This window comes from Acomys russatus, chromosome 28 (genome assembly GCF_903995435.1).
Source record: "Acomys russatus chromosome 28, mAcoRus1.1, whole genome shotgun sequence".
Lineage (NCBI taxonomy): Eukaryota > Metazoa > Chordata > Mammalia > Rodentia > Muridae > Acomys > Acomys russatus.
In genome coordinates, this window is record NC_067164.1 from 25,889,972 (window position 1) to 25,911,550 (window position 21,579).

Below are 21,579 nucleotides of genomic sequence, written 5' to 3' on the forward strand. Positions count from 1 at the left end.
CTTGCCCAGGCCAGGAGGAAACCATCAGGTTTGGGAAGGATTGGCTGGCACAGATGAGCCCAACCTCTCATTGCGTTCTTCAGGCAATGAGCCAAAGAGGACCCAGGAGAGAGGGGGGGGGGGTGGGGTGGGGGGAGCGCACGCGCTGTGGGAGGGAGGGAAGGAGAGAGAGCTGTGTGAGGAAGGGAAGAGGGAGGGAGAGAGGTGTGGGAGGGAGGGAGGGAGGAAGAGAGAGAGAGAGAGAGAGAGAGAGAGAGAGAGAGAGAGAGAGAGAGAGAGAGAGAGAGAACTGTGTGAGAGACACTGCTCGTGAGAGAAGGTGCCAGGCTAGGGAGGTAGGTACTTAGGTACTGTCCTGGGTGAGAGGGAGCTCTGCCCATGTCTGGGGTGGTGTTGGTGAGCCACATGATTAAAATAGGGTGATCACAAGTGGTCCAGCTGGCCCTGAAGATATGGTGGTTTCTGGGTAACAGCTCCAGACACTCTTAGTACCAAGTATGCGATTTGGGACACTATTCAGACCCTCTTTCTTTTTCTTTGTCCTCTGCCTCTTGACCTACTCTTCCTGTCTCGTTTCACTGCCTCCCTTCTATGCTGGATCTCCACTACCACCTGGCTCGACATCAGGATTCAGTCTCCGCCCCTGTCCACCGTTACAGGATATCCCTGTTGGTTCCCTGAGATTTGGAAACTCACATTCTATCATTTATCTTGTAAGATGTGCTACCTGGACCTATCCTGGCTGGGCCTGAGACCCTTGTCAGCCTCACCATGGCTGCTCTTTTTCTTTGCTGGGGCTTCCTGGTTCTTGGCCCGCTGCTTCACCCACATATACACATTGTATAAAAAGTGTCGTCTTCTCTGCGGTTTCCCTCAGCCACCCAAGAGGAATTGGTTTTGGGGCCACCTGGGCATGGTAAGTATAGCAACAGACAGAGAGTCCCTGTCTCTGAAAGAAAAAAACAGTATAAGCAACAGGATGGGTCTGGGATATGAGAATTCAGGGACCTCCCAGGGGTGAAGGAGTTGCTAGTACGTTGTCCCGGGCTCTTGGAATGAGGGTGCATGGACAGTGTCAGGGGTTGGGTGGGCTAGGGGCTGGGGCATGTGGGTGCAGAGATCCCCGTGTTTCTGGAAATTGGAGGTAGGATGGGTTAGGGTCTTTGGGTGCTCCATTTCAAGCTTTTCTCACACCCATGTCCTCCATCCCCCGTCTACTCTAAATTTATTTCTAGCCTGTTTTCCTGTCTCTGGTTCACACTGAGGCGTTCCCAACATGGGCTACACAGAACCAGGGTCCCTCACATCCACGTACCGTCTGCCGCTTCAGCCTTCTGAAGGGTCCTGGTTTAGAGTCAGCTTCCTGTCTGGCCCATTTGTTTCTGTTAGTCTGTCCTTGAGTTTCTGCTTTATTCCAGGAGGCATTTTTCTTTTATGTCCCATCCTCCATATATCTCTGGCACACCTGGGTCATAGGAGAGTGCTGTCCTGACTCCTCACTTCCCTTTCCTGGGTCATAGCTTCCTTAGATTGCTTCTTTCCACTAGGATGGATCACTGAGGCCTGTTGCACAACCCGGGTTAGATTAGAAGGCTCATCCTTCAGCGAGTCTTCCTTGACTCTAATCTTTACTCAACACTTGGACCTTGACGTAGGTCTATTCTTTCCTTTGGTTGACTTGGTTTTAATTGCTTCCTTTACAGCTAGCCGAGCTCACAACATGCACAGCAGCCCTTGAAGCCATGCACAGGGTCCTTTACCTCGCGGGTAGTAGTTGCTTGTAGAGGGAGCTGCCACTCCCCTCTGCTGACCTGGGATCTGCTGAGGCTGGGTCACCTCTAAAGGCTCCGGTGTTTGAGCCCTTCTGGGTAGTTGTGACTGGAGACTTTGGCAGGCAGAAGAGCTTGTGAGAGAAACCTTGGGGACAAACCCTGAGCCCGCATTATTTCCCTAGTAGGAGCTTGCCTTGAGGCTCTTCCTGTGGCTGGAATTGATTCCACCTGAGAGATTCATCTTCTCAAGACAAAGGGGGCTTCTTTGAGGCAGACAACACGGCAATACAACTTCTCTATTGACCATAAGATGCAGGCTTGACACCGAGCCATGACTGATAAGGACAGAGAAAGAAGAAGCAGGCATTTCTTCCTCTACCCTGCAATATCCAGACATATTCACTGCAGAAGCTGTATCACCTCCGAGGCTTCAGGAGGGGACCTGCTAAATGTGCTGAGGAAGTGCATCAGTGCTCTCCAGAGCACCAGAATCAAAGCACGATGAGCACATGTGTGCTTGCACGCACGCACACACTCACAAGTGCACACACACATTTACATAGGCACATGGATACACCATCTTCCGTTAGTTATGCAAATTTAAAAAATTCATCACTGGGTGATTTTTGTCATCTTACCATCGCCATGGGGTCTCCTTAGTGAAACCAGCATGACAGAGCATACTGCATATCTGGCTTATGCGAGGCCGCTTCTTGGTCCCAGCATACAAGCCTGCACCCTTGGCACTGTCGAGATGATTGCAGGCAATTTTCAGATCATGGTATTTATTTAGCCAAATGCATCTAAATGTAAGAATAATAGCAAAAATTGCAAGACATATATAATCTTCCGGTGTGTTTTAGTTTTATGTGACCAAGGCAATACATACAACTTGTTATCAACAAAAATAAACATTGTGTAGCACAATCCTATACAGAGTTGTGTAGATATACAAATGCACACACACACACACACACACACACACACACACACACAGCATATATAGGTATGTACGTGAGAAGGAGAGGAAGGTAGGGAGAAATAGATAGGTAGATAGAGTTTGGACTTACGTCATAAGGGAGATTGGAAAAATCTTCCAATACCACACGCTAATTGGAGGCAGCTGGTGGAGGAACAATTCAGTCGAAGAACAAAGGCCCAGGATGGAGTGAAGCGGAGTGTCAGATACAAATGCTAGAGTCGGAAGCTGAAGAATGGAATTGTTGCTATCTAAGGGCAAGTGAAGCTGGGTGTCCAGGCTTTGGTAGGGAGGGTGAATTTTCCCTTCCTCCGTCTCTTGTTTCATTGGATCCTCACTGTGGAGGGCGGGTCATCCTGACTCAGTGTACCAATGTGAATACCAATGTGTTTGTTCTGCAAACACCATCACAGAGATGTGTCTAGAAGTCATCTTGCATCCGCTTATGTGGGCATCCCTTAGCCCAGCCAATTTGATCCCTGAAAAGAGCCATCTCAGAAAGGATTCCCCCTGTCTTTTTCCCCCTCCTAGTGTCCTCCCACGGAAGAAGGCATGAAGGAGATCACTGAGCTGGTGGCCACCTACCCTCAGGGCTTCAGGACCTGGTTAGGCCCTATAGTTCCTCTCGTCATTTTGTGCCACCCTGACACCATCCGATCTGTCCTCAGCGCCTCAGGTACCCATGGGAGCTGGTGGCAGTGTGGCTGTGGGAATCCAAGATCTTCTAGTCTCGGCATCTGTGCTTCTGTGTGTGGCCCCTGCAGTGGCCCAGTCTTCCCTCCCCTTTTCTCTCTCATCCTTTCTGCTCTTTCATGTACTTATCACCCTCGTGTCGGTCTCTTCTTCCTCCACTGCTGTCATTGCCTTGCCTCCCATCCTAGCATTATTGGTATTCCTGGGATGTCAGGAGATCATGAACAAGGTTCTGCCCCCCAGAGGAACCCAATCTGGGAGAACTGAGTCCTGACAAGGACACTTCTACAGCCCGTGGTCAGGAGTGGCCCTGAGGAAGGTGGGTGATGGCTGAAGGGAGAAGTGAGATCTCTCTAGTGCAGGTGACCTAAGAGAGACAATGCTGGACATCTGGAACAAAGATGGATCTACCCTGATAATAGGAATATTTGATGTAGGGGCAGGCTGTGCAGGGCCTTTGTAGGGCCACAAGTCATCGCATCCCCAGACAGAGCAGTGAGACACTGTATGCTAATGTGGGATCCAGTTGCTATTCCTATATTTTTCCTCTTCCTGTGGTTTGCCCAGCATATGTTTCTTGCTCCCTGACTAGGCCCAGAATCTTTCTTAGGAAATTCTGCTTCAGCCTGGCCCACTTACCCTGTCCTCTGACATTACCATACTGGCACAGACCAGGCTGAGGAGAGAGGAGGACTGTGTTCCACAGCAACCATGGCTCTCACGTCTGCCAGGAAGGTCTCTGCCTCTCTCTACATGGTTGGGTCTTCGTCATGTGTGAGTACTAAAAACTCACCTGGTTTGATTGAAAGAAATAGTGGGAATCTATGGACTGTAAAGACCTAACAGGATTGTCTTCAGGTCTGTTCTACCTTCTGTGGTCATCTTTTTCATGCAAGCCCTTTCATCAAGGTCTACGTGATGAGTCTCAGACCATGGGGCAACTTGTCTTTCTCCTGGACTTCCCAGGAGTTCTGGGCTTGTAATTCATTTTTCTTGGCTTGCCCGAGCCACGGGACAGAGTCCTGTGGTCACTCCACCTCTGCTTGATTTGGGGAAGTCTGTCTGGGGAAAGACAAATCAGATGCGTGGTCAAGAGTTCAGGCTATTGATGCACAGCCCCAGGTTCCGGTCCCAGATATGTCTCTTACTGTGTGGAAAAGTGTGAGCAAGTGCCTCGAGGGCCTGGGTTTCAGTCTGGAGAATGGGATGGAAGAGAACCCAGGTTAAATGCCGTCTTTGGGATCCTGAGAGCGAATGTGTCTTTCTGTCCCTCTAATTGAGGCTTGAGGATTGCTAATGTCTGGAGGAAGCCCAGCCAGGTTCAGCACAGAGGATGAGCAAGGCTTGGGCAGGACTCCCAGGGCTCCATCTGCCTCTGGCACAGCTAGCCCACCTCTCTGGCAGCCTAGAGAAGGAAACTCTGGGTTCTCTTTCTTTCCTCCAGTTCAGAGGACAACTGTGCTGGTGTGCACTGTGAGAAAGCATACTCCTGGTGGTAGGGGTCCTGGTTGGAGGTCATCTGTAGAGCCCTCCTATTTTTGTGAAGGCCCTCCCCTCTGCTCCAGGTGGGCACTGCCTTGGCCCCAGCTGGCCCACTGCTGAGGTATCTGTACTGTGTCTAGTTGGTCAGGTGACCTAAGGCAGGCTGGTGGGGCACAATATATGTCATCCCTGGCTAAATATGGTTTATACCTGGCATCCTGTGAAGATGAACCTACCTGGGATTCCTAAGGGGCCATAGACATAGAATGCTGGGATCTCTGTGGTTGAGCAGTTGTTTGAGGCTGTATTTTTATCCTTCTGATAACATTTTGACCATGTTTAGGGGTGTCTGATATATGTCATCCAGAGTCCGATGGAGACACGACTGAGACCTCACTTGAGAGGCAAGGCTTAGTGGATATCCATGTCTGATGTGCAGTTGGATTGCACCTGTTAATGTGGCTGTGGCTATTATTTTTTAAATCTATGTACAAATACATGTGTGCTTTTTTGAGAATGCACTTGCATTTGTGTTCTCGTGTTTGAGGAGGCAAGAGGCCAACACTGGGTGTCGTTCTTCAGGAACCACACGCTTGTTTTGGGGAGGAGAGGCTCATTGTGACTTAGGGCTCACTAACTAGGCTGCGATGGATAGCCTGAATCGGCTTGGATTCTGCCTCCTCAGAACTGGGATTAATTAAAGTGCATGCCACCAGCCAGGTGCAGCGGCACATGCCTGTAATTTCAGCACTAGGGGAGGCAGAGGCAGGCGGATCACTGTGAGTTCGAGGCCAGCCTGATCTATAGAGTGATCCAGGACAGCCAAAGCTACACAAAGAAACCCTCTCTTGCAAAACAGACAAACAAAGTACATGCCACTGCACTCAGCTCTTTATGTGGGTGCTATGGTTGGAACTCAGGTCTTCATTCTTGCATCGCAAGCACTTTGCCAAAGGAGTCATCTCCCTACACCCTACAGTGACGGTGTTAAGATAATTCCTGGTCCACATTGAGAACCACCAGACTGTCTCTATCTGTTTGAATAAAAACGGCCCTAGTAGGCCCATAGGGAACAGCACTATTAGGAGGTGTGGCCTTGTTGGAGTAGGTGTGGTTTTGCTGGAGAAGGTACGTCACTATGAGGTAGGCTTTGAGGTCTCAGATACTCGAGCTATGCCCAGTGCATCAATCTTTTCCTGTTGCCTTGGGATAAAGGTGTAGGACTCTCAGCTCCTTCTCCATCACTGTGTCTCTCTACATGCTACTGTGCTTGCAATGATGATAATAGACTAACCCTTTGAACTGTAAGCCAGCCCCAAATTCAATGTTTTCCCTTATAAGAGTTGCCATGGTCATGCTGTCACCTCACAGCAATAGAAACCCTAACTTAAATGCTGTGTTACATTGGGAAGGGAAGATGATGTGTGGTTAGCCATGTTAGCACACGTTAAGTGTTAAAATGCTGCTGTGCTGGCTGATTGTGTGTGTGTGTGTGTGTGTGTGTGTGTGAACTGGACCCAAGCTAGAGTCATCAGAGAGGAAGGGGCCTCAGTTGAGGACATGCCTCCATGAGATCCAGCTGTAAGGCATTTTCTCAATTAGTGATCAATGGAGGAGGGCCCATCTCACTGAGGGTGAGGCCATCACTGGACTCGTAGTCCTAGGTTCTAGAAGAAATCAGGTTGAGCCAGCCATGAGACGCAAGCCAGTAAGCAGCACCCCTCCATGGCCTCTGCATCAGCTCCTGCCTCCAGGTTTCTTCCCTGCTTCAGCTTCTGCCCTGACTTACTTCAAGAACGAACAGCCATCTGGAAGTGTAAGCCAAATTAACACTTTCTGCCTCGATTTGCTTTTTTTTTTGGTCACAGTATTTGGTCACAACAATAGAAACCCTGACTAAGACAGATGCATGTCCTGTGTATATCTGTGCCACATGGGTCTGTCAGGAGGTGACAGGAAGCAAGTGCTGGGTGGATAGGTGTGCTGGGTCTATGAAAAGGTCTCCAGAGTGCTTTGCTATATTGACATATTTGACTATGGAAGAGCCATGTGAATGCATACTTAAGTGTGTAATGCGATGTCAGGCTACACGTGCGTCCTACCCTTTCCTATAACTCAGTCTGCTTCCTACTTACCCCTTCCCTACTCCCTGCATCCTCTGTCCTTTTCCACGATATTGCCATGCTGGGCATACACACCCCTTAGGAGGGCACCAAATTCTTCCCGAGTTCATCCCCTGCATTCTCCATTGGTCCCTGATGACTCTTATTCACGTCAGCTGCGGTTGCCCCGAAGGATGACACCTTCTACAGGTTCCTGAAACCCTGGCTGGGTAAGTCCCTGCAGGTGAGATGATTGGGAACAGCCTTGGGGCCCAGGAAAAGGTGCCACCTTTGCCCACTGCCAATGATCACCCTCCCCAGGGGATGGGCTCTTGGTGAGTGCCGGTGACAAGTGGAGCCGCCACCGTCGCATGCTGACACCCGCCTTCCACTTCAACATCCTGAAACCCTATGTGAAGATTTTCAATGACAGCACCAACATCATGCACGTGAGTCCCTGGAACCCAGGTTCCCACCTGGAGTGTGGGGAGGGGTAGAAAAGAGACTGTAGACAGATCTAGTCCACAGTACAGGCTCTGAAGGGCCATGCTGGCTCGTTGCAGTTTTCACCCAAGGCTTGATTCCCCATGTGTGGTTTAGGATTAAAATCTTTGCTTTGCGTCCATGGTGATACCATAGAATTAGAGTCACAGCCCTTTCTATGGTGGGTGCTCAGGTGTTAATTTTTGGTGCCCTTAAAACTGGACACAGATATGGTCTGGCACTTCCAAACACACTGGTTGTTTCTTCTAGACAGGGTCTAGGTCACTGGTGTTTTATGATCAGCCGTGGATCAAGCGGGCTGCTCAACTGATTCTGGCTCAGTTGTCTCATGTATGGAGCCCCCAGACGTCAAGATAGTTTAGACTGGACTCAGCAGGGACAGCAGTTGTTCCCCGAGGCTTGTGGCACAGATAGGGTTCCATGGAAACGAGAGAAGCTGCCTATGGCCTAAAATGTAGATTTAGCTGAAACTGTAGCCTTATCGTCACTCGAGGTTTTGTTGGTCAAATCATAAGTCAAACCCAAGATCAAAAGAGAGTCAAAATCTATTGGCCATGGCTGGAAAATCACACTGTGCTGGATGTGGCACCTGAACAAGAGAAGAGCTGGCGGGATGGTCACAGAATGATTCTTTGCTTGCCAACTGATGTATCAGTGAGATGTGTACTTCTCACGGATTCTGCGAGGACACACCAGATTCTTAGCCAGTCATTTGCTCACTTCACAGCAAGCAGCATGTGCATCATTCTTGCACTCATCTTTTCTTCAGTGTACCCACACTCTACGAGAGCAATGCCTGTGGGGTGCTGTAGGAGCGCCTCATAACCTATGCAATATAATAATATGACTGAGTCTTAGGGAATCTGCTTCTATAACAAGCAGAATTTAGTCTGATTTTTTACCCATGGAGAGTCACCACTGTATCCACAGGTTTTCTGCAATGACATCTGAGAAATGGCCCAAGTTAAGAACATCATTATAGTTTATTCTTGGAAGGTCTAATAAAGTATCTCAAGGAACAATGGAAGTCTAACGTTCATAACAATGGGATGGTTTTGAAATCAATTTATGGCGATGACAATGAGAAGAGTACTGTATGTTGAGTGCTTGTCACAGGCTAGAACTGATGCTAAGACTCAGTTCAGTAATCTATGCTGGCCAACTTCATTTCCATATGCCTGTGAGGTTCAGTGATCAATGATAATCCTGCCAGTCATATATATCAGAGACCTTGTTCACAGTGTCCTGTAGGAAGTGAGTGATAAATGTTGGCACGGGGGTTCCCACTTAGTTTAGCAGACACCAAATCAGGTCAGGAGAGGGGAAGTTAACTGACTCAGGGAGCATGGGAAACAGAGCTGGGACCTGAACGCAGGACTCCTGACTCAGGCTTGCATCATCATCTGCTATAGCAACAACTTCCACTATTACTTAGTTTGGGTCATCCCTGAGGTTGAGTGTCTGGAGCTGAGATCAAGAAGTCTAGTTTGAGGGTGCCCATTCTCATGGTTGGGGTTGGGTAGAGCCACAGGGGGACAAGATCTAACACTCACTCTCTCTCTCTCTCTCTCTCTCTCTCCAAGGCTAAGTGGCTACGCCTGGCCTCAGGGGGTAGCATCTGTCTGGACATGTTTGAGAACATTAGCCTCATGACCTTGGACACTTTGCAGAAATGTGTTTTCAGCTTCAACAGCAACTGTCAGGAGTAAGTTCCAACTCTGGGCCTTGGGACCTGGTCCGTAGGCAGGAGGTAGAGGAGGGAAGGCTGGCCAGAGCAAGCAGAGACTCCATGGAACAAGTGGCATTGAACCAGCCCCATGGGGGATTGAGTAACCCCTCCTGTGAGAGGAAATTGTTTAGAGGATGGGACAGAGAGGTTCAGGTGAGACAGATCCCCAGGCATTTTGGGATGAGATTTGGAGAGCAGACAGTAACTAAAGCATACAGACATTGAAAGCCAAGAAAAGTGTGAGACTTTGTTTTGTGAAAGAAGTTTATAGTCTTTAGGAAACAGTGAAAGGTCTCCGTTAGCTCTATCACTATAGCAGCATGTCTAAGATTACCAAACAGAGGAGATAGTTATTTCAGCTTTTGCTTTTAATGTAATTTGATTACACTGCTTTTGGATCTGTGCTCAAAATTGTATCAAGGAGGGAGCATTTGTTGGAGGAAACACAGGCAGCCAAGAAGTAAAGAGAGGCAGAAAAATGTCAAGGTTTTAACACCCCTTTGAAGGCACACCCATAGTGGAAATGACCAAGGTAACGCCATTCTTTTTTGACTCTATTTAGTGTTTGCTTAGATATTTCTCAGCCCTCTAGAGCCTCTTCCCTCAGTGGCCACATCTGACTTGGCAACACATTTGAGAGTTCCATGGCCTTGACTAGGGTATAGATGTATTAACCAAAATAACTGGCAAGTTATGTCCCAAATAACTTCTCAGCCAGGAATGAACATAGTAGACCAACAGTAAGCATGATCAGAGAAGAGCTCTGTAGACAGTGACTGACTTTTACAAGACAATGCAGTTGACTTTGTGTAAGGGAGGGGAGCTGGCTAAAGGCCAATTGGAAGAATTGATGCGTTCTGAGGCTGGTGGACAATGTTGGGAGCAGGACCCTATATCCGAAAGGAAAGAGAGGAGAGTGGTGTCTGTAGTATGCCGTAGATCCCTACGGAAATGCCTAGGCTCATGGAATGGAAAGAAGAGAAAGAAGAAATTGGGTGTTCAGTGCTGGAACTACATACGTGTGCCAGCCTTTTTGGCTTGAGGTAGCATTTTTGCTTGGTTTTTTGGTTTTTGAGACAGTGTTTTTCTGTGTACCAGTCCTGGCTGTCCTGAAACTTGTTTTGTAGACCAGGCTGACCACGAACTCACAGAGATATGCCTGTCTCTGTGCTTTTTTGAGATGTGTTTTACTATGTTGCCATCAGGGTCCATGCCTATCTTGTATTGCCATCTTTTTCAGATTAGGTGGGCTGCTTGGTATCCTGTTAAGAAACACTTCCCTCCTTCTGCTGAGAGACGCCCCTCAGATTTTAGGTTTATTGTATTCCTGTTTCCCTTAATGGTCTCATTGTGCAGGAAGCCCAGCCAGTATATTGCTGCCATCTTAGAGCTCAGTGCCCTGGCTGTGAAAAGACGTGAACAGCTGCTTCTGCACATGGACCTGCTCTACCACCTCACAGCTGATGGGACGCGCTTCTATAAGGCCTGCCGCCTGGTCCATGACTTCACCGATGCCATCATCCAGGAACGGCGTCACACTCTGCCCACTCATGGTGGTGATGATGTCATCAAGGCCAAGGCCAAGACTTTGGACTTTCTTGATGTGCTGCTGCTAACTAAGGTAGCTTTCTTCTTCTTTTTCTTCTTCTCCTTCTTCTTCTCCTCCTCTTCCTCCTCCTCTTTCTTCTTCCTTTTGGTTTTTTGAGACAGGGTTTCTCTGTGTTATCTTGTCTGTCCTGGACTAGCTTTGTAGACCAGGTTGGCCTTGAACTCATAGAGATGTGCCTGCCTGTGCTTCCCCGAGTGCTGGGATTACAGGTGTGCACCACTGCACTCAGCTGAAGGAAGGCTTCTTAAGAGGTGCAATGGAGCTTCTAAAGTTAATTAGTTGAGGTTTTTGTTTCCTTTTCTTCTTTTAGATGGAGTCTCATTGTATAGGCCTGGCTGGCCTTAATCTCACATTTCTCCTGACTCAGCTTCCTCAGTGCTGGGATTACACTTGTGAGTCATCCCTTTTGGTTGAGGAAGCTCTTTTCAGATGTGTCTTACAATGCCAGGCTCATCTTCAGGGCTGGGTGAATGGATCTTCTTCTGAACCAAGTTCTGGCACTACATGTACCAGTCCTCATGACTTAAAAAAATTATTCATTTATTTTTATTTTGCATGTATGAATGTTTGCTTGCATGTATGTATGTGTACCGTGTGCATGCTTGGTGCCTGCAGAGGCCAAAAGGGAACATGGCTTGCCTAGCGCTGATGTTATGGGTGATTGTGAGTCACCAATGCATTATGGGTGTTATGGGAAATTATGGGTGATGGGTGCTCTTAATCAATGAGTCATCTCTCCAGCCCCGACTCCTTATGATTTTTATAAAGAATAAAATGGGTGCTTGTATTGAATGTGAGATGAAAAGACTTTTTATATTTTCAGTGATGACTTGGGCCTAAGGTAGAGAACACCTAGAAGCCATGAAAAGCATTTGAGGAAAAGAGAGGCAAGTCAGAGAGAAACACATTGTAGAGGGACCACTGGGGTATAGCCAGCACAGCCTTTCTAGGTCTAAAACTGAAGGATATGTCACTGGAAACATAGTAAGACACATCTCAAAAAAGCTACCTCAAGCCAAAAAGGCTGACACATAAATGTAATCCCAGTACTGAGGAAGCTGAGGCAGGAGGACAGGAGATTGAGGCCTGCTTGGCCTACACAGTGAGACTCCATCTAAAAGAAGAAAGTGAAACACAGGCCTCAGCTAATTAGTTAATGATAGCATCTGCGCTTGGCTGTATAGCTTTGTTGAAAGCTGCATATAATTTCATGATGAATGCAGCTCGCACAGCACAGCAATCATGATAGGACCAGATCTTCCTTTCCCAGTCGATTTGATTATTTTGCCTGAATGTGAGGCAGGTATCTTAGATGCTATTTTATTGCTCTGAAGAGACACCATGACCAATGCAACTCTAATAAAAGAAAGCATTTAGTTAGGGGCCTTGTTTACAGTTTCTGAGGCTTAGTCCATGATCATTTTAGTGGGAAGCAAACAGGCTGGAGCTGGAGCCAGAGCTGGAGCTGAGAGCTGCCTGACCCACAGGCAGCAGGCAGAGAGAGACAGAGAGGGGGCTGGGCCTGGTGTAGGCTTTTGAAACCTCAAAGCCTACCTCCAGCAAGGCCACACCTCCTAATCCTTTCCAAACGATTTGTCACCTGAGGACTAAGCATGCAAACATGTGAGCTTATGGGGCTGTTCTCATTCAAACCACCATACCAAGACTTACACAACATGAGAAAGACCCACGGAGTCATGGAAGCTTGTCAGACAGCACATCTGTGTCTTCTCTGTTTCAGAGAGAGAGAAATAGGATAAATAATGAGAGGGCGAGAGAAGGGAACAGGAGAGGGGAAATAAGTGGAGGGAAAACAGATGATAGGAAGGGGAGTAGACAAAAGAGCAAGCAAGGGATATTAAGATTAATTATTAATTATAAATAGTGCATTTCTTTGTGACATTTCTCAAGTAAAGAGGATACTTTTTTTTGGTTATTTTTTTGTTTGTTTGTTTGAGACAGGGTTTCTCTGTGTAGCCTTGGCTGTCCTGGACTCATTTTGTAGACCAGGCTGGCCTCGAACTCACAGCGATCCACCTGCCTCTGCCTCCCGAGTGCTGGGTTTAAAGATGTGCGCCACCACACCTGGCTTGGTACTTTGTTTTTGAGTATACACTTTAACCAAATGCTAAGGTAAATTTTATAGGTTTGCAAACCTGACAGCTTGTAAAGGAAATAAGCTACACTCTCTAGATTTAGATCAAAGTAGTGGGACAGGAGATTGGGGAAGGAATCAGAAGGCAAGATGAGGAAAGCCAGAGAGGGGACATATTTGAAAAATAGTTACTGAGAAAGAAAGAAGGGAGAAAAGGAAGCTCACGTATTGACCACAAACACTGTGGCATCACCTGTCCCCACACATCGCCGTATTGTTCCTATTTCTCCTGTCAGCCGAAATCTTCCTGTCCAGAAGGCACAGCTTTTGTGACAAAGCAAATAGCAATATAGGAGAAACTGGGAGAAAGGAAATCCACTCTTCCCTTGTAGTGATCAAAATCAAAGACTTAGAGCAGTGGTCCCCACCCCCTGCCTCCCCCAATGCTGAGACCCTGTACTCCAGTTCTGTATGTTGTGGTCATTCCCTAACCATAAAATTACTTCCACTGCTGCTTCGTACCTGTAATTTTGCTACTGCTATGAATTGCAATGTAAGTACTTTTGGAACTAGAGGTTTGCTACGTATTGAGAAACACTGACTTAGAGCAATGCTTAATTTCTAACTGCCAAGACAAGTTGCCATTCAACGATTCTATGTGCAAGGTGGCTTTCCCGCAGAAATCACCCATCATGCAGATGTAGAAAATATCCATGGGATTTTGATTCCTCTAACTAGGAAAAAGATAGGAGCCAGGGCAGCCAAGAAAAATGTGTGTGTGTTGAGGACTCTGGTGATGGTGATCAAGAGAAACGCAGGAGTAGGAAGGTGTGGTGTGCCAGGTTGGAAAGGGGCTTTTAGATATTATTAGACACAGGAGCCTTCAGAAACGGTGTGACATAAGACCTTGCCTTGTCTCCAGGATGAAGATGGAAGGCAGCTGTCGGACGAGGACATCCGAGCTGAGGCTGACACCTTCATGTTCAGGGGTGAGGGTCTCAGTGTGAGGCCAGAGAAGGCATAGGAATCTCTGCACCTCAGGATTCTGGGTTCCCCTCTTCTGTATATTACCTTTTCCCAACCTCCTGAGGGCTTAACTGCTTGAGTGCTGTGTACTCAGTGGTACAGCCCAGACACCCAAGCCTGTCTGTCTGCTCTTTAGGCCACGACACCACAGCCAGTGGGCTCTCCTGGATCCTGTACAACCTGGCGAGGCACCCTGAGCACCAGGAGCGCTGCCGGCAGGAGGTGCGGGAGCTCCTGAGGGGCCGAGAGCCTGAGGAGATTGAATGGTGAGTGCAGGTCCTGGTGAACCCCACTCCTGGTTTTGTTTTCCAGGTGGGGAAGGGAACTCTTTAAATAGTTCTTTCATTATTGGCTGGTGAGTGAGGCATTTACTTCATCAGCAAGGAAAAGGTTTATGCATTGGAAAAAGAAGATGTGGGCTTCAAAAAAATTTTTTATTGACAAGATTTAACACTATGTGCAGACGAATAATGCTATATTTGCTGAGTAAATGAATGTCCCTTTCTCTCCACTTCTGTCCTAAATAGCATTCCCTCATGTGTCTCCTTCCTGATTGGTTGGTATCCTCCCTAATTGCTCCCTAGGTATTCATAGGAGGCATCTGGGAATAAAAGTCATATCTATGTTTTCTTGAACCGGTGAATACCCATGCATCTAGTCTTCATTCATTAGCTCCTCTCACACCGCCTGTTCATCCCAATGTTGGACCCAGCTTAGTCTGTGCTGAGGACTCAGCCCAGAGTCTAGTTTTCCCAGAACTCTCAGCTTGGTGGAAGAACAGTCTTGGGCTAAGACATCCCCAGAGCACCGAGGCAGGCATTGGAGGGAGAGTGTAAAAGAGAAGCAACATGCAGGAAGGAAGAAAGGATATGTTTGAGAAAGTCACTGAATACGTGTGGGCAGGCCTAAGGATGATGTGGGCTGATGGAGGAGGAAGACAGTAGGGTTGGGGGTGGGGCGTGATTGGTAGCAGCAGGGGTATAAAAAGAGGGGAAGTGTAAAGAGTAATGGGGAAGGGGAGACAGCGGATAAAGAAGAGGCCAGGTGGTAGGGAGGAGCAGGGAAAGGAGAAACAATTCTGAGAGAAGAGGCGGGGCATAGAGGCGGGGAAGAGTGACTAGGATCTGTGAGGGAAAGAGGGGTTTATATAAACAGCGGAGAGAGACAGACGAGCAAACAAGTTAGACCAGTTTATTCTTTTTCTTTGCATTTTGGTTTTTTTTTTTTTTTGCCATAGATATATAGATATATTCACTTTAATGTAAATTTGTTGAGTTTTTAAAACAGTGGGTGGTTTGAACAGTTTCTCAGAAAAAGAAAACAAAACCCAAAAAACAAAACTTCTCTTGAAATTCCTGGGTAAATTGTCTCCAGGACTCTCCTAATTCTTTCTCTACTCGGGATTATTTTACCACTGTGAAGAAAAGGTAAGCGAGCAACATAGGGGCTGGCAGCCTCTGTTCGGCTCCTGGATAACCGTGTGCTGTGTTCCTCAGGGACGACCTGGCCCAGCTGCCCTTCCTGACCATGTGCATCAAGGAGAGCCTGCGGCTGCATCCTCCAGTCACGGTCATCTCCCGACGCTGCACCCAGGACATTGCGCTTTCAGATGGCCGAGTCATCCCCAAAGGTAGCCACAGAATAGGGAGGAAGGATCCTGGGCACACAGCAAGGTTTATCCGGCAGCAAGCGTACCCTGTTCGCCTCTCTTCCGCACAGGTGTCATCTGTGTCATCAATATTTTTGGAACCCATCACAACCCAACTGTGTGGCGAGACCCTGAGGTGCGCTGTGTCTCCATTCTTGTTATCATCCCCAGTGGTCCCCAGTTCTCAGGCGTCACTTGCCCCGACACACTCAAGACTCTGGCTCTGATTGTGCTGGTGGATGAGACTCATTCACCAAGACTAGTTTCTTCTGCAGGTCTATGACCCCTTCCGTTTTGATCCAGAGACCATCCAGGATAGATCGCCTCTGGCATTTATTCCCTTCTCTGCGGGACCCAGGTGAGGCCAACAAGCTCAGGATGTTGGAGCAGGGTCTGGGCCTAGTGATGAGGAAAGGCAGAGTTGAGACGTTCGAGGTCTCCAGTCGCCTTTCCCCACCCCCTAATTAGAGTAAAAACTAAGGTTTAAAGAGCAAGTTTGGGGAGTTGCTGAGGGCCACCCTCCTCGCTTGTTTATACTGTGGCCTAAACTCTGGGCAAGGTTTGAATTAAGCATTAAGTGGGGGTCCCCAGTATATTAGGGTCCTGACAGGGACCCACCTGTTCATGTTAGGTCTGAGGGCACCTGCCTGAGTGGCATAGTCAGAGTCCTCTTACCGCCCTCCCCACCCCAGGAACTGCATAGGTCAGATATTCGCCATGAATGAGATGAAGGTGGCCCTGGCGCTGACGCTGCTGCGCTTCCGGGTCCTGCCTGATGACAAGGAACCTCGCAGGAAACCGGAGCTGATCCTGCGTGCGGAGGGCGGGCTGTGGCTGCGAGTGGAGCCGCTGAGTGCCTCCCCACCCACCCCCGTGCAGTGACCCACCCACTTTGTCCTGGACTTCTTAGTAGTTAGATAGGTGTGACTCTGCCCTTGTAGGTCGCAAAGCACAAACAGTACTGTCACCCTGCAAACAGGAGCTACAAGGGATCCATCCAGGGGCCAGCTAGGGTGAGGGAGTCCAGCTGGTTGATTTGAGCCGAAGATCCCTGACTTCCTCTGGATGATCACAGACTCTGATGGTGAGGACTCATTCTCTTTTCTAGCAAAGCTGCACTACTTTGGGCAATTAGGAGCCAAGGGGGACTGGGTGTGACTGAGCAGGAGAGGGGCCGAATGAAGGGCCAGACTGAGATTCAGAGTCTTAGAGGCAAACCCTTAACATCACCTTGACCCCCATTCTAAACTCATATGAGCATCTTCTCTCACATTGGAATTCCCCCCTTCCTTCTCTCCCCATGCTACTTAATAAACCTCATATAATCTAATATCTGCTTCCTGGTATCTTATTTCTTATTTTTAATTATTAGAGTGTGTGTGTGTGTGTGTGTGTGTGTGTGTGTAGTGTAGTGTGGGCAGGGCATGGGTAGCTCTGTGTGTGTGTGTGTGTGTGTGGTGTGTGGTGTGTGTGTAGTGCAAGCAGAGCATGGGTGTTTTTGTGTGTGTGTAGTATGGGCAGGGCATGGGTAGATGTGAGTGTGGTGTGTTTGTGTGTGTGTGTGTGTGTGTGTGTGTGTGTGGTATGTTTGTGTGTGTATGTGTATTGTGGGCAGGGCATGGTGTGTGTGTGTGTGTGTGCATGTGTATGTAGTGTGGGCAGGGCATGAGTGGTTGTGTGTGTGTGTGTGTGTGTGTGTGTGTGTGTGTGTGTGTGTTGGAACCAATGAATGACTAACCTGTCTGCACAGGGCTGTGCTCATGGCTGGAGCTGCTGTCACATTCCCCTGCCACTGTCCCCAGGCCTGACTCTTATAACTGAGACCACACACTCCAGAGAAATACTGACCCAATCCCACAGAAATGCATGAGGGTGAGTAAATGCACCCCCACACTCTGGGCAGCATTGCTCTGGGGTGCATGTATGTGCTTCCTGTCTTCCAGAGCTCCCCACCATGTCTGGACTGCCTCTGTGTAAACGTCTTCCACGGCTGTCTTTATCTCCTGCCTCCTCTTCCATCTGACTTCCCTACTGTCTTACTTGTTTCCAGGAATTCTTTCCCAAAGAGCCACGTGGCAATCGAAACTTACCTTTGATTAACATCCAAATAAACTCTTGAATTTGACCTCTCACATCAGGGTCTGTTTCTGCAGAGCCCAGAGTGGGACTTATACAGTGACCATGCAGCAATCCTTTCCAGCATACCTTTTCTATGCGGTTCAGAGAGGCTAGCTTATGAAAACAAGATCACACAGCTGACGAATGGAAAAAAACCCAGGGTTTTGGAGTTTCTAACCCAAAGCCAAGTGCTCTTTTGTAAAGGATTGCCAAAGTCCATGGAATATACAATGGGTGTTTACGTCAAAGAGGTAGCTTCCTGATGAATGTGGGGATGGGAACCAAACTATGTGTAAGAATGACAAACAAGAGCTCGGTGCTGGCTGTATAACAGGGAGTGTTGCCTTAGCTCGTTCTCAGTTTTAAGTTCCTTAATATTTGTCTGCGTGTGAGAAAACATCAAAACAAATAGAAGTGTCCAAAGTCGTAAGTCATCCTGATAAGACCACAGAATCTGTGTGTTATTCAGAAATCACCTGTATGGGTCCTATCATATGCCAGTACTGGCTTGAAATAGTTTTCTTCTCGTAATTTAAATGAAAATAACACAGAACAGTGAATAGTAGATACGTGGCATCCATCCTTCATATAAAAGAAAGGTGTTACCAGGAGAAACTAACTGAAAGGAATATGGTAATTTGACACACTCACTTTAAGTATAGTAAGAATTCTCCAAAATACAAGGATGATAACATATAATAATATAGTGAAATGAGATTATAACAATGATGATAAAATAAAACCAAGGATTCTGAAAAGAAATAGATTGTTATATCTAGTTTCAATATGAGGTATACTTAGAGTTCACTAGAGGTACAGGAGCTGCCAGATCTCTCATTCCCTCAGTTGGTGTCTGGTGCCTGCTTGTCTCAGAACGCCAGTTAGAAAAATTCTATGTGACTGAGCCTAGGGTGGGGAAGGAGGTTCATTGGGCGAGGCTCTGTGTCTTAGGTCTTGGAGATAATGGAGTTTGAGAGGGGTACAAGTTCCAGCCTACAGGAAAAAAAGAACAGAAATTTCTTATGATCAGAGGATTTTTTTTAAAAACTGCTGTTTTGGGGGCTGGAGAGATGGCTCAGAGGTTAAGAGCACTGGCTTCTTCCTCTTCCAGAGGTCCTGAGTTCAATTCCTAGCAACTATACATTGGCTGATAACCATCTCTAATGAGATCTGTTGCCCTCTGCTGGCAGGCAGGCAGGCAGGCAGGCAGGCAGGCAGGCAGGCTGGCAGGCAGGCAGGCAGGCAGGCAGGCTGGCAGGCAGGCAGGCAGGCAGGCAGGCAGGCAGGCAGGCAGGCAGGCACACATGCAGGCAGGATGTTGTATACATAATAAGTAAATAAATCTAAAACAAAACGAAAACAAAGCCCTGCTGTTTTGGCTGGAGAGATGGCTCAAGAGGCTGATAACATTTGTTGCTTTTGCAAAGAACTGGGGTTCTATTCCAATTATCCACATGGAAGCTCACAATCACCTGTAATTCCTGTTCTGGGAGATCTAACACCCTCTTCTACCTTTCCTGAGCACTGCAGGCATGTGGTGCACAGACATACATGCAGGCAAAATGCCCATACACACAAGAAACACAGGGTTTTGAGAGATGGCTCAGCTGTTAAGAGCACTGGCTGCTCTTCCAAAAGACCTGGCTTCAATTTCAAGCATCCACACGTCAGCTCACAACCACCTACAGCTCCTCTTCTGCGGGGGGGTGTGTGTGTGTCCTATATTCTTATACAGAAATACATGCAGGCAAAACACTAATGCATTTAAAAATTTAAAAACAAACAAAACAAGAAGGAATTTAAAGTAATAGCAAAGGCACAGATTGCAAATCAGTGCTCCAGTGGTCATTTTTGCCTTTTCTCTAAAATTGAATATTACAAACCGTTTGGTTTATACTCATTTCTCCCATTTGTTGTTATTTTTATTTCCAACCCTTTTATCCTCCCTTTCTTTTAAAAAATATTTTATTAATTTATGCATATTACATCTCAATGGTTATCCCATCCCTTGTATCCTCCCATTCTTCCCTCCCTCCCATTTTCCCCTTACTCCCCTCCCCTATGACTGTGACTGAGGGGGATTTCCTTCCCCTGTATATGCTCATAGGGTATCATGTCTCTTCTTGGTAGTCTGCTATCCTTCCTCTGAGTGTCACCAGGTCTCCCCATCCAGGGGATGAGGTCAAATATGGGGCACCAGAGTTCGTGTGAAAGTCAGACCACACTCTCCACTCAACTGTGGAGAATGTCCTGTCCATTGGCTAGATCTGGGTAGGGGTTCGAAGTTTACAGCATGTATTGTCCTTGGCTGGAGCCGTAGTTTGCGCCGGACACCTGGGCCCACCCTCCCCTATCTTACGCCATCAGCACCGAGGTCCTTTCTCAAGCTCACCCCACACACCTTCCCTTTTCCCCATCTTCAGTCTCCAATCAGACCAGCCTCAGCTATGTTCTCTTGGCTGGGCAGTTGATGCCAGAAATCTGACCCGGTAAATCAATAGTTGAACACCAAGACCCTGGGCTGCTCATAGGTGGGACTTGACCTCAGCCTGGCTGTACGTCTGGCAACAGGCATTCTGAAACCTCCCAGTTACTCACTAAGAGACCCCCGCAAGCTTTCCTCCCATGCCAACGTTCAGAGGGAAAAGTTCACCGACAGAGCCTGGCCCCGGTTTCCCAGCACTTGATGTCTCATGTTAATAATGTTTTTACTAGATATACTTTGTCCTTGAAAAGGCAGCGGGCAACCACAAATGTGGGATTTATAATCACCTTTGCCTATCTCCCACAAATACTAAAGATCTGGTTCCTATGCTGTGTGACCCTGACTTGGTTCCACTCTGCAGGTGGCTGGATCTAAACTCCTTCACCTTGGCCTCTTGCCCAGGATGGGAGAGAGTGGCTACACCTGGGAAGGAATGGCTGGCACAGATGAATCGGCTTTCCATTACCTCTTCCAGATCAGGATCAGGGAGCAACTAGGCCACAGAGGAGGGAGTGGGGCTGTGAGAGAGACACAGTTCCTGAGAGAAGGTGGCTAGGCTAGGGGAGGTGACACTGGAGAGTACTGTTGTGGGTTGGGAAAAGCTCTGCCTGTTGTCAGGGAAGCGGTCGGTTAAGGCAGGGTGGCTGCAGTACTCCAGCTGGCTCTGGAGGTGGTAGTTTCTAGGCAACCCAGCTTCAGCATCACTCAGGCAATTTAGAATATTACAGACTTTTCTTCATCCTCTTCATGTCTGGTTGCAGTGCTTCTTCTTTGTATTGTCTTCCATCTCTGCTCCCACCTGCTCTGACAGCGGCGCTCCAAGTTCCCAAGTGGCCTGTCTCGGGACATCCCTTTATATTTCCTGAGCCTCAGAAACTCACTTTCTCATCTGCCCTGAAGAAATCCTCACCTGGGGTCCATGCCAGCCCCACCACAGTTACTCTCTCTCAGTTGGGGCCTTCTGGCTCTTGACCCACAGCCTCACCCAGATCTACACTTTGTATGAAAAGCGTCATCACCTCCATGGATTCTCTTAGTCATCCAGGAAAAAAAATTTTGGGGTCACTTGGATGTGATGATGAACATGAAAGTAGGATGGGTCAGGGTATGAAAGTGCAGGGACCTCCCAAAAGTCGTGCCAGTTGGAGATGGGATGGGATTGTATCTGGGAATGAGGGTGCGTGGACCTCCCAGGGTTGAAGGAATTGAGGGCAAGATGGGCTAGTTTCTGGGTATGTTGGTATAGGAATCTCCCAGGGGTCAGAAAGTTGTGGATAGGATGGCCAGGGTTTTGGTATGAGGGTTCATGAACGTCATAAGGGTTGGGGAGCTGGGGG

At 47.9% G+C, this 21,579-nt stretch overlaps 1 protein-coding gene across 1 annotated transcript; it reads left to right on the forward strand.

Moving 5' to 3' along the window:
- The first annotated feature begins 673 nt into the window (after positions 1-673).
- LOC127211015 (cytochrome P450 4F4-like) lies at positions 674-16,603 on the forward strand. Its single transcript, XM_051170841.1, has 12 exons — positions 674-916; positions 3,283-3,427; positions 7,205-7,258; positions 7,350-7,477; positions 9,116-9,237; positions 10,618-10,882; positions 13,888-13,954; positions 14,128-14,257; positions 15,488-15,621; positions 15,711-15,775; positions 15,915-15,997; positions 16,332-16,603. The coding sequence occupies exons 1-12, from the start codon at positions 719-721 to the stop codon at positions 16,519-16,521; spliced, it is 1,581 nt and encodes a 526-aa protein (XP_051026798.1). The 5' UTR covers positions 674-718; the 3' UTR covers positions 16,522-16,603.
- The last annotated feature ends 4,976 nt before the right edge of the window (positions 16,604-21,579 follow it).